The following is a 13955-nucleotide window of genomic DNA, read 5'->3' on the forward strand; positions in this document are numbered from 1 at the left end:
ACTGCAAATATACCTATAGTGTGGCATTAAAATTGCAATTAAAAGAAAACGGAATTTTAGCTAGAATTAATAGCCTTTTCAAAGAACGTGGGTAACTTTTCCATCTTCTCGACTATTTTAAAAAGTATTGGACTAAATTACGAAATATCCTATAATTTAGGATTAAAATTGCAATTTTTCTGCAATATATGTGAGGACTCCCTTTTCTGCATATAATACAATAAATTTTCCCTCAAACTTGGTTGGTATGTGGTTTATCTTATTTAGACAGCGAATGACTATTTGAATGTCTGAATTCTATGTTGAGAAATTAATTAAAAAAAGGTGTGCAATTGATGATTGTAGAAAATGAAGCATTTCATTCATTTGATCTACATTAAAACATTATATACATTACGAATCAAGTGTACGTGTTCTTGAAGTTTGATGAAGATCACATGTATTCCCTTTATCCCCCAAAATCCTGTCCATATTTCATGTCTATTTTATTCAAAAATCGTTGTCCGAAACTCATACTGTATACCCCCTATCGTTTTTAATTTAGGTGGAAAAAAATCGTTTAACCTACAACAAGTTAGCAATAAGTTAATCGAAGATAAATATTAATTTTTATTTTTATTTTTTTTTTGTTAATATCAGCAAATTCAGTAAATTTTGACTAACAGATGGACTTATTTGTTAGATGGAAGTAAATCTCAGGGATGTTAGGTGTAATTTTTTAAACCACCGGAGGTTTATATGTAATTACACCATATCTCAGAGAATGAGAGTGTAATTATCCCAAAAATCTATTTTCTGGTACTCATAGTGTAACCCTCCCCCCTTCCCGCCGTCCAATTTAATTTACTGTAAGACGTAAGATCAGATTAAAATTTATCAAACTATAAATTTATATAGAAAACTGACTTTTTCGTTGTGTAATTGCAATGAGTGATAGTTTTGATTTTTTTTATTTACTCTGAATTTAATTTTGCAATTGAGAATAATAAATTAAAAAGTATAGCACATTTGGTTTAAATTCTATCAGAAAAATGTGGGCAATTGAGGATAATAAATTAAAAAGTATAGCACATTTGGTTTAAATTCTATCAGAAAAATGTGGGTATATATATATATATATTTTTATAGTAGTTTGTTGTTTCTTTGTCTCATTTGAACGTATTTTGATTTGAATTAAAAAAGTATATATATATAACGAATCCCACGTTAACAAAAACTTTAAAAAGAATAAAAAAAGGCCGGAGATTTCGTTGACAAGTAACCACAACAACTCATCAAGAGGTGGTCAACGCCTAAACTGTGTAAAACATTTTATCAAGCATGTTAGTTGCAATAAGAATATCTTCTAGTGATAGTCTTATTAAGTAAGAGTACTTCCGTCATATTAATTCAAATTCTAATTTGGATTTGATTCGATCAAATCTAAATTAGTTATATGATAAGTGTAATATATTTGTCATATAATTAGGGTACAGTCCAAAAAAAGTAACCAATCACATAATAAATGTAACTTGATTTGTGATTAGGTTGATTCAGTCAAACTTGGTCTAGGCAAGAATCATCTGTGGGTTGGTGTATGTAGTGTGTCATGTGTCTAGAGAATTTGAATTTGATTCAACTTGCTGATAAACCATTGCCTGTATTAATTTGTATCAAAAAGAAAATATAAAATAAGTCAGAGACAGCTAAAAATGAAAAGTATGCATAATTTAATTGGCAAAGTTGAGATCTCATGACCTTGAGTTAGAAGATTCAAATAATCATCCATGTGCAGATGCTGGTGATCTGACTCGAATAAGCGACCACGATCAATGATCTAGATCCAGCCACGTATCCTCCCCAAATCTGTGATGGGTTCTGAGGAATTAAACAAGTACGTTAGGCTCGTCCCAATGAAGATCCTCCGACGCCCAAGTTAGTTGGTGGCCGAGATAAAAATATGCTATTTGAAGTCAAAGAATCAAAGTAATAAATGTCAGTTACCTTGAATGAGTCAAATATGAAGTATTTATAGGGTCTTATTTGGTACTGTAGATTAGTCCATGTGTCTTAATTTGAGGCTCCTAGCTTCAATCGTGTGGTGTCCAGCCTTCTTCAAACCCCGGGTCAACCTACAGGGAGGGTTCCAAAGACCCGACCCGCGACCTGTTGTGGATCTTAGTAAAAATAACCATTATGCCCTTAATGAAGGGCTTTTCTGTCTTTGAATTATTTAACCCTCATCGGCTGGTTTACTTTAAAACAAGTTATTTATTTATAATAATAAGAATTATTGGTTAATTTTATATATATATATTAAATATTGATGATTGATATATTTTTTTTGGGTAAATGTAAGTTTCATTAATAAAATAACATCGTACAGTACAACAGTGCTCAACTGGTGGTTTCTCCCTCGATAGGCCAAGGGATACTCCATAATCTATATAACGCACATGAATTAACAGAACGAGATAAATTAATACTAATAATCCTCTGTCTAATATCTTCACAATAATAGTGGCTATTATATTCGGTGGTCGCTCTGTATGCTAAAGCGTCTCAAATTTCGTTCCCTCAAAATGTGGTAAATGCAAGCAGCCAGGAGTGCACGATAAGCCAAGTTAATCATATGTTTTCCTCTCCATTTCCTTGCAGCCCACCCAACATCCCGTGGCCACTCTCTATTAGGCCATTCAAACCGAACAATCCATCGAATCGCTGTCAGGCAGCTTCTGGCATAACGACATCGAAAGAATAGATGAGTATGTGTCTCCATTGCACCCTTCATCACTTAATATACAGGCGCCTAGGTATGATAGCCATGGTTTATCAGCTGTGGATAATTTTCCCAAAATCGCAAGTCATAAGATGAAATTATGCTTGGGGATTTTCAAAGAACCCGAGAGTAGTGAAGACCAACCTACTTTGGGTCCCAATGGGTCCAATAGCCTGTAAAGAGATGCAATTGTAGGTCGTCCCGTCTCAAATCGTCAAATAATGCGATTTGTCTCGCCATGAATTATTGGCAATGCATGCAAAATCTCCAAGCACTCAATATCCATAACGAGAGGCAATAACATTGCCCCTCTATAATAACACTGCTGAGCTTGTCCGTCGTCCGAAGCCCAAGCATACGTGGACCCTGTGGGAATCTCTCAATAAGGGGACCAAGGTGATGCAATGGATCATGCCACAGATAAAATGAATTCCCATCACCAATCTGATAGTCTACCATCGATCGAAGCAAGGGGCGTAGACAAAGAAGTTTCCTCGAGCCCCACGAACCACCATTGTCAGTGACCGTCCATACAGATTTATCACATAGCCACCCGTTATATAACCATTCTATCCAGATTGATGTTCTATCACATCGAATAACATCACACAACTTCTTGCTCATCAAGGCACAGATTAAAGTAGCGATGTCCCCCCCCTCCAACACCGGCCTACAGACATTCCTCCATGCTACTTTGGCATATCCACTGGTTCATGTGCCCTTCCACAGAAAAGCTCTCAGACGCTTCTCAATCTCTCTTATAACACCTTTGGGTAGGATGAATGCAGAAGACCAATATATACTTAACGCCATAAGGACAGATTTAATATTTCTGCACCCTCCCAGCATACAATAATCTCATTCCTTCCCATCCTTTAATGCGTTCAATCAATTTTCAATAATAAAGGCTAGCAGTCTGTTAACGATAATCTAGAGGGAAGTAGAGGAAGTCCCAAGTACCTCATCAGAAGATGCCCTTCCCGGAAGCCGAGCATCTAATTTGATCTAATTTTTTTTTTAAAAAATACAGTAATGACAAAGTTGATAATTTCATACCTCCATCTAAGAATTATATAATTTCTTCAAATATCATAGGGTATTTGTAATTTTTCAAACAACGAAGGATATTCATAATAGTGACAAATATGAGAGAAAATTGTTGTAATTTGCCCTATTAAATTATCATTTTACCAAATATCCCAATATTAATTATAAAGTTATCAAACCCTCCTTAATCCCATCAAACAAAATAAATAAGGCCTTAGTACCGTACAATAAAATCTCTATAATTAGTAATCTTGGGACCATAAATTTGATGATTTTTTACAAAGGCTCAAGTCGGAACCTGAAAATTTTATTATTTTAAAAAAATCATTAATTTATATAGTGTTAATTTATAGAGGTTTTACATATTATAATCACGATACAAACAATCCAACCAAATATTGGACTGGAATAGAAAAGATGATCGAATATCACAGAAATCAAAACCTTCAACCAAACAGTCAGTATTGGAAAATATATCCATTTATTGCGTATCATCATCCAAAAATCAACCACACAAACCAAACATGCTTCAGAGGCGACCACTCGACTGGGTGATCTTATTACATGAATATACATATGCTCCTCTCACTTTGCATTCAAGAAATTCTTGATCCAAATAGCTGACCTTTTGGGAATTCGTTTAAGTTTATTTTTAAAATCAACATAGCAAATTCCGAATCGTTGGGTGTAACCCGATGCCCATTCAAATGTGTCCAAAAACGACCATGCAAAGAAACCCTTCACATTCACACCTTGTCTGCATGCCAACAACGGAGGAAGAATATATTAGTGTTGAGTACACCGCTGATTTCTATTTCTTGTTGTTAACTTTTCAAGATCTTTTAAGAAATTGTCTTGATAATATATGTATATAGGAAAAAATGTAAGCAATCCCCTTGTGACATCGCAAATGAGCAAATTACCTCCTTATGAAAAAATAAATAGCGATTTACCTCCCTATATTTTTTAAAATACAACAATTTACCCCCCTATGATTTTTACAATGAAGTAGTTTACCTCCATGTATAAGGAGGTAAATTGTTTTATTTTAAAAAGTATAGGGGGGTAAATTGCTATAATTTTTTCATAGGGGAGTAATGTGCTCATTTTCAATATCACAACAGAACAAATTGCTATTCACCCTCTATCTATATATATAGAGAGAGAGATTGATTTTGATAAGGGATTAGATAGTTTTACAAACAATTATGTTCAATACCAACAAGTATAATTTGGAATGTTTGCTAACTTACCAAGAATTCTCATTAAAAAAGAAAAAAAAAAAAAGGAGCTATCATGGTCTTGCATGCATTTCCTAAATTTGTCATATTATTTTATGAGTCTATATTTCACTTGATACGATGTTTTTTTTTTGGAAGGAAAAAAAGTGCTTAATTTATTTAAATTACATAAACACTTCATAAAATTAGACATAATTATATAATTGGCTCTGTCCTTTTACAAAATTATAAGTACTTATACCTTTTGAGAATATAGTTGTAATTACAAAAACACTCATTATTCAGTAGCAGAATTCTACCCTAACAACTCTCACAAGTGTTGCAGTAATTTTTTAATAATGAAAAAATATTTATATAATTAGATCTAATTTTCATAATTATATCATTGCTTTAGTAAACAAAAATTCGGAAAACAACTCATTATTATCGGGGTCGAAAAAGAACTTATTTAGGGATGTTCTACGAAGGAAATTATAGCAAGCAACGCTGGACACACCCTATGCGTGTTAATTTTTAACTTATACAAATTGACAATATTTATTATTCTTTTACTTAACATATTTTATTTAATTATTTTATTGTGATTATTTGACTAAATAAATATATTAAATAACAAAATTAAATAAAAATAGTATAAGGTACATCTCACAAGCAAATAAAAACAATTAAACTTACTGGATGGCTTGGTGAACCGCCCGAAGATGCCCATTGTAGAAGTTAACTCTCAGGGGGTCTTCAATAGCATGTTTGATGGTACCATTATTAGCGTCACCCATACCTAAATAGTGTTAAAGAAATTAAATCAAATATCATCTCATTACGAAAAATTAATCTTTTACGATCAAACAAGATCGATGTGAAAATTTAAATTTGATCCGCAATTAATCAAAATTTGCCGTAACTTTTAGTTATGAGTGTTGTTTTGATCCCACTTGTAAAAATAACAGCAAATAGTTGATGTTCAGCCCAGAGCTAACCAGTATTCGTCATGATTATTTATTTTTTACCATAATAATTATAATCATAGAAGAAAATTATATTTCTTCTCATATTTATAATTGTATGTACATGCATATATGTAAATGAAGAAGAATGCTTTAAGTTTACCAGTTTCTGTGATGTAAATGGTCGGATTGTTGTATCTCTCCTTGGTGTAGATTAGAAGATCGTGAAGTCCTTTCGGATAAACAAAGAAAATGCTCACTCCAGTCTAAAAATTATAATGTATAGATATTATAAAAATTAATCCGACAACATAGGTTACAAAAGACTTATCAAAATTGTTGATGACAACTTACTGGTTTGCCGATGGGTACCCCTTTGATTTCAGCTGTCAAACAATTCACAAAAAATAATGTTAAAGTTACTATAGAATCAATGTGTCAAAATGTTGCGACAGAACGGCGGTTCAAGCTGAGGCGCTGTAAATAAATCCGAAATTATGAATTTGAATTTTATCAGACGTACAGATATCCATCTCACTTTACATAAGTTTTTTCGCAATTTGTTTCATTGATCTTAGTTATACTGATAGATTGATCTACTATTTATGAAATTTTTAATTTATTGTTTTATATCAGTATAATTATGTAATTACCATTTCATAAAAAAAAAATCAAAGTATCAAAGTTTTTCCACTAAATGGTGTTTACAAAAAAATATATATACATATATTTTGAAAGAAATTGGATTTTACCCTTTCAAAAACTATATTTAAAAAATATTATTAAAATATTTAGATTAAAATGTCGTTCTCAAATGTATAAATTAAAAGAGTGGATCAGTATCTCCAAATCCCAATCTTTGAATCAAAATTTTGAAATTGAAACTTACTTGAAAGGCGAGCCATATTGTCCGTAGTGCTGCTGATATTCCCAGTGCGAGAGAGAATGTGAGCTGCATAATTCCCAGTATAATAATTCAATCCCAAATAATCAAAGGATCCTTTTAGCATTGCAGCCTGCTCCTTAGTGAACTTTGGCAATCGATTTCCCACAAGGGATTGCATGGTTCTTGGATATTCCCCATAAACTAAAGGATTAATGAACCTACAAATTCAAAAAAAAAAAAAAAAAGGAATTTTCAATACTGGAAATTAAAAAATTTTGGTTTCAATTTCTTACAATTATAATTCAAATTTTCTGGACTTTATAAACTTACTTATATGTATATATACTCACCATCCATACATAAAATCAAGAGCTCGTCGTGCTGCTCTAACATCGAGTCGGTTGCTTGAATATGGTACCATCCAATGAGTCACTAGAACTATTCCGATTTCTCCCTTTTGAATTGGCTGCAACAGAATTACAGAGAACTTCTAACGTTAATAAAAAGCTATAGGTTACGTTCAATATTGAGTATATGGATACTTTTCTCACATTATATGAGTTTGTTATATTCTATTATTTCGTTATATAATGTAATAGTTATGAAAAATGAATTGAATTATTACTTGATATCTTAATTCTTAAAAATACTTATATAATTAGCATTTCTATAATAAAAAGATATATTACAAAAATATAGGTCTAATCAAGGTGGATTAGTAAGTTTAATTTCATGCTAATTAATAAATAATAAGCATTTTGTATAGGATTAATATGGTAATTAGGACGTCATGACAAATTGACAATCTGGATCTAGCTTCATTACTAATGTTTAGACTAAGTTTTTCTTAAGAAATGAATTACGTCGTACTACTTGAATGATCGCTCTCATTTAATTCAATTCATTTAAATTCCTATTATCCGTTTATTATTTGTACATGCCAGCAACCAATCGGTTGAATTGGTATCACTCTTCTCGACAAAGAAGAGGGTCCTGAACTCAACGACTCCACCCTATTATACTAAAAAAAAACACAAATATTTTATGTGTAGAAAATGAAAAACAATTAAACCTGATACTTATCCTTGTATAATCTCGCAGCTGCTGCGTGGGCAAGAAGTAGGTGATGGGCGACAATATAAGGCTCAGTTGCTGAATTCCCTTGGGCACAATTAGCCCTATTGGAGCACCTCCCAGGGGCTAGGTTGCCGATGAAGCCTCCATCATAGCCACCATTGGAGTACGTAAAGGGTTCATTAATTGTGACCCAGTACTTGACATGGTCACCAAATTCCTTGAAGCAAAGTTCCGCAAAATCTTTAAAATCATCACTGTCACCATAATAAATAACGCTCGGTTCTCTTTATTCTGACATATATATCATTTAGATAATAAATATATATGAATTTGACTTACACAATACGAGGACTTAGAAAGCCTAAATACTCATCCTCTAGGGCTTGCGGAAGGTCCCAATGAAATAGAGTCACAAATGGGATTATACCTGTCCATTTATTTCAAGTTACAAACAAAACAAGAAACGTACAAAGTATAAAATTGAGGAAATAATTTAAGAAGGCAAGATATATAAATTTGGTGACCATTTGCAAGGAGCTCGTTGAAGACATTGTTGTAAAAGGCAATTCCTTCCTTGTTCACTCCCCCACTTAGCTTCCCACCTGTGAGGTATATTATATATATTAAATATTCAATAATAAAATCCTAATAAAATAAAATTAAGGGAGGCAGAAAAAAGGTAAGTTTAGGTAAATGTAATTTTCATTAAATAAATAGTACAATTGCACAGTACAATAGTGCTCAATGAGTGGCGTCTCTCTCGACAGACCAAGGAATACTCCAAAGTCTATATAACGCACAAGAACTAATAGAGCAAGCTAAATAAGCACTAAGAATCGTCTTAATTTTTACGCGAATCGTCTTAAGTTTTCATGTTTCTTAATTGTAAGACATTTTTGGAATTTATAAGTGTTAAATCTTGTTTATTTCTAAAAAAAAAATTAAAATATTTGAATCATGAATATATAAGCTCATTTTTAAATTATAAAGGGTATGTTAGGAACTTGAATTAATTTTATAAAGTGTTTGATATTTTAGTATTTTAAGAAACACTACAAAAATAATAGATAAAAATTGCAAGTTTTATTTTTTTAAAAAACTAAAGTGTAAATATGTGTAACTAAAGGATCAAAATTGCAAAAAATAAAAAACTTATTGTTTGGTGGAGGGTTTGAACTTGAGAAAGAGAATAAAAAAAATTTCTAGTCATTCTAATTTGAGTTTCATATGTTCATTATTCGTTTTGGTGTTTCTCTGTATTGTATTGGGAAAAAAATTTAGTTCTTTAAATTTGTTTATTATTAATTTTAGTTTTTTAAATTTATGAATTTTAGTTTTACTCCTATAACTTTTAGAATTGTATAATTTTAGTCCTATGACTCAATTTCGAACAATTTTACCCATGCATAGTTTTTTAAAGAGCAAATTTAGTCCACCTCTATTTATTTTGCATCTCATAACTAATGCTTACATAGATGGTATGAATTTCTGGAGACTTAGTTTTATTTCTAAAGCATGTTGGACCTTTTAAGAGCATCAGATGAACTATTAAGTTTTATCATCAAAACGGCAAAAAAGTCCTAAATTAGGCTAAAGGACAAAATTCAAATAAAATTAATATTAAACTAATAGGAATTTAATTAGGCTAAAGGACAAAATTCATATAAAATTGATATTAAACTAATATTGTCAAAGTTAAAGAACCAAAAGGAATTTGGGTCAAAGTTATAGAACGATTTTTTTTTTTCCCTATTGTATTGTGTTGTTCAAGTAGTTATTTTATTTTTTAAAAAAAATTGAATTGTTTCCTACGTTATAATTGATGACGGCTCAAATTAAGATAAATTAATATTTTTTATATATTATGATCATAGAAAATTAATGTAAAAATCTAAATTTTTATTACGATTAATCAACGTTTGGCATGATTTTTAACTATAGATATATAACGATTTGACCTCACAAGCAAAGACAACAACTAATAGCATTTGGGTAACAATTAATATTTACCATAATTTAAATGGGAAAAATGTAAGCATCCCCCTTGTGATATTGGAAATGAGCAAATTACTCCTCTATAAAAAAAATAACAATTTACATTCCTGTATTTTTTCAAATAAAATAATTTACTCCCTATGTTTTCATATAGATATGGAGATAAATTACTGTATTTTAAAAAGTACGAGGGATTAATTACTATTTCTTTTTTTTTGTCTCATTCACAACCATAGGAGGTAATTGCATTTAATTAACCCTAATTTTGATATCTTTTGCTGTATAACTTCTCAAAATGAATGATTATTTCTTTTTTTAAGATAATAATAATAATAAGAATAATAATAATATTTCCTAGTCTTACGAGGTAATATCCGTGACCAAGAAATGGACATTCTGAAAGCATTCAATCCTAAATGCTTTATCAACTTCACGTCCTCCTGCAACATTATATTTTCACTAACAATTATTAATTACATACAGATAGTGGGAAAAAAAGAAACCCAAACGTAAGATGAGTTAAATAATTTATATTTAGAGGATATTTGTCTAAATATATTTAAAAATAATAAACAAAATAAATCTACTCTGAATATATATTTAGAGGATATTTGTCTAAATATATTTAAAAATAATTTTAAACTCAGATATCTTATGAGATGTATTTACAATTTATAAGGTGTTAAATCTTGTTTTATAATTAAAAGAGTATTTGGCTAAGTTTATAAGTTTCTCAAAATATCTCCAAAGATGTTTGACACTTTATTAGCTCTTGAAAATCGTTCAACAAATTATTTTTTAAAAGAGCTTATAAGATCCTTAAAACAATATTTTAAATCTTATAAGCTCTTTAATCTCAATATTTAATAGACCACAATACATTCGTAAACTTTGTTAAAGCTTCACCTTTGCCGGTCATATATGACGTCCCCCCAAGCAAAATTATCTATTTATTTATATATATAATTTAGATTTCAAAACTTTGATGTCTTTTTTTTCATATTATTATAATATAAAGAACTTATTATATCAAATAATTTAACTCTTATGAGCTCTGATATTTTATTTATCCAAACACCCTCTTAATTTTTAAAGTGTTTGTATATAATAAGGTCACGGAGCTTATAAAATATTAGTAAGGACAAAATTTATAATTAATACGATCAAAAATGAAGAAAATACCCTTTACCTTTTTAAAAGAGTTTATAAACTCTTAACTCCTCCCTTTTTTTTTTTATTTTCCTTGTGAGCTCATTTTCGAAAATTTTACCAAATTAATACGTTTCAACTTCTTATAAACTCTCGAACATCAGTAAACAATTTTTAAAAGCTTATAATTAGTTGACCCGTACACCGTCTTATTAGTATTCAAACTATTAATTACTAACACTTTTCACTTTTGTCTAAATTTGATATAATTATATTCAAATCAAATTATGAAATATATAAATAATTCTTGATATATAATTTATTCAAAATTTTTTAAAAAAAATAAGCAATATATATATATAGTTTTTTCATAAAATAACCTTTTATTTGATCACTTGACTTTATCAATAGTCTTTTACTCAAACACATTTAAAATTAAAATATTTAAGCAGCTTTGACAAGTTCTTCATATATCATCCTTCCTTTTTATTAAATTAAATAAATATAGAATAAAAATTTAAATTATCCAGGCCTACTGAATATGCTCCAATCATTAGTATGGCCAATGCTTTACCAGAGACAACATCGTCTAGAATTCAGACACTACCTTATACAGATGATAGAAGTTGTCAGCCACGTCTGCGTTGCTCCGGTCAGCTATTTTGTCTGTAAAATTGTCAGATGATAGAAGTTGTCAAGTTGCCTACATATTAATTAAACTTTTCAACTATAGAAAAAAAAAAAAAAAACAATCAAAGACGTAACTTTTAGATGGGATAAAAGTGCAAGTCCTTTTGATTTTTCTGTAGATTTTAGAAAATCAAACAACTTCTTGTCGTTTACAAATCATAGAATGCCAGATTTTAATTCAATCAAACTTGAATTAATTATATGATAAATGTAATATATTTATTGTACAATTAATGTATAATTTTAAAAAAATGAACGATCGCGTAATAAATATAGCACAGTTACTTTTAATTCATTTGGTTTGATTTAAAAAAAAAATACTTGTATATATATATAGTGATTTCCTATATATCACTGATTACATGGGTATACACGTTTTATCTTTTTCCTTTCACAAATAGCTATCTCTTCACTTAATTAATTATATATCAACATTTTTTGTCAATGCATGTGCAGAATTAATTTATTTTATAAAATTTGATTAATTATTTTTTTATTTTTCTTTCATTTATTTTACTTAAAAAATATAATAAAATTTTAAACACCACACACATCGATTCTGCTTCAATCTCTAATTCTATATATATATATATATATATATGCACATATTTTATAGTATTTCACTAAATGTGAATTAAAAAATTATTCCATTCATATCATAATCATGTCACATATAATATAATCAGAAGTATTTGGGATCACTATTCCTCCATCACGTTTAAATATAATACGAGATGCTACGTTCGAATTGACGACTTTGAGATTATGAATATCAAAATTTATGAACAAATTCTTTGAATTTAATCAGATTAATTCTAGATTAAAGGATTTTAAATTCTCCAAGTTCAAATCTAGACTATATTTGTTAAAAAATGAGGGATTTCAAATTCTCTTTCTAAATATTTCCAATTGTAACAAAAAAGAAAGTACATACTAAAACATAATTAAGGAACCACGCCTCCGCCTTCTTCTGTTAGTATATTTTATGCAATACATATATATACATAGGGTGAATAACAATTTATCTCCTGTGATATTGGAAACGAACACTTTACCCATTTATGAAAAATAATATCATAATTTACCCCCTATACTTTTTAAAATGAAACAATTTACCTCCTTATACAACAAGTTATAAATTGCTTCAATTTACAAATCATAGGGGATAAATTGTTATATTTTAAAAAATACAGAGAGGTAAATTGTGAGCGTATATATAAAGAAAAAGAAAAAAAAAAGAATATTTTGCATGTAAAAACGACCTGGAAATTTGTGGGTGTAAGTATCCCATATGCTTGGTCCTCTCCCACCTTCAGACGCAGCGCCTTCATACTACCAAACAATTAACCACACAGAAAGATGAAACCTAACGCCGAGAGTTTTGCATGACTGAAAAATTTAGGGTTTATTAGACGAGTGAAAGAGTAAATGCAGAAGATGATATGGATCAGTTTACTTGATAGGCAGACGAAGCAGCTCCGAATACAAAGCCTTGGGGGAAGCTGCTACGACTGAAATGCGGCAAAGTGTCGTTTGTTGATCCGAACCCTGTGCTTGCAGATGATGAGCAAATGATCAGAAATAGCACAACTTGTAGAGTGATACAGCCGCGTTGAGCTGCCATGGCTTTCCTTGTTTTCAGATGCCAGAGACAGTTTCATTTGATGATCCATTATATAGACGTGGAGATGCCTTTGATAAATAACCAAATTTGTATGGTCCAACGCACACAATAAATTGGGGGCAATTGTGACTTTGGCCCCAATACATGGCTTTGGCAATATTAGTCCCATATTTTTTGAAATTTCAAAATTTAATGGTTCCGTCCAAAAAAGGGTTAAATGCAAATTATCCCCAGTATTGTATGAAATGAGCAAGTTACTGTCCTGTGAAAAAAAGATGGTAAATTATCCCCTTATTAAAAAAAAATAGAACATTTACACCCTCATGCGAGTTCGTGTAATTCACTCATTTTTTCTTTAATTTTTTATTATGAAATTATATTTTTAACCTTATTTAATAACCATTGAATCTAATTTGAATTTAAGGTCAAAATTAAACTAGTAAATCTACGGTTCAGATTTTAATTTATTTCAATCGACGATTAATATTTAAACAAATAAGAGGGGGAGCGGGCTAGGGGGAGAAGGCAGGGGGCCGGGGGCGGC

At 30.2% G+C, this 13955-nt stretch overlaps 1 protein-coding gene across 3 annotated transcripts in view; it reads right to left on the reverse strand.

Annotated features, from left to right (window-relative positions):
* The window catches only part of LOC105173772 (beta-glucosidase 12-like), a 29658-nt gene extending 16217 nt beyond the window's left edge, over window positions 1–13441 (reverse strand). The window contains exons 1-13 of one of the 3 annotated variants that reach the window (XM_011095652.2): window positions 13244–13441; window positions 13050–13119; window positions 11705–11763; window positions 10313–10388; window positions 8478–8555; window positions 8293–8380; window positions 7949–8207; window positions 7227–7342; window positions 6880–7094; window positions 6345–6376; window positions 6154–6256; window positions 5722–5824; window positions 4232–4562 (exon numbers count right to left, since the gene is read on the reverse strand). In XM_011095652.2, coding sequence (XP_011093954.1) covers window positions 4391–4562; window positions 5722–5824; window positions 6154–6256; window positions 6345–6376; window positions 6880–7094; window positions 7227–7342; window positions 7949–8207; window positions 8293–8380; window positions 8478–8555; window positions 10313–10388; window positions 11705–11763; window positions 13050–13119; window positions 13244–13411 — 1539 coding nt within the window. In that variant the 5' untranslated portion in view covers window positions 13412–13441 and the 3' untranslated portion in view covers window positions 4232–4390. Of the gene's footprint in view, window positions 1–4231; window positions 4563–5721; window positions 5825–6153; window positions 6257–6344; window positions 6377–6879; window positions 7095–7226; window positions 7343–7948; window positions 8208–8292; window positions 8381–8477; window positions 8556–10312; window positions 10389–11704; window positions 11764–13049; window positions 13120–13243 lie in introns of those variants that run through there. The other 2 variants (XM_020698142.1, XM_020698143.1) reach the window with 2 other exon arrangements.

Source organism: Sesamum indicum, linkage group LG11, assembly GCF_000512975.1.
Source record: "Sesamum indicum cultivar Zhongzhi No. 13 linkage group LG11, S_indicum_v1.0, whole genome shotgun sequence".
In the NCBI taxonomy this organism is placed as follows: domain Eukaryota; kingdom Viridiplantae; phylum Streptophyta; class Magnoliopsida; order Lamiales; family Pedaliaceae; genus Sesamum; species Sesamum indicum.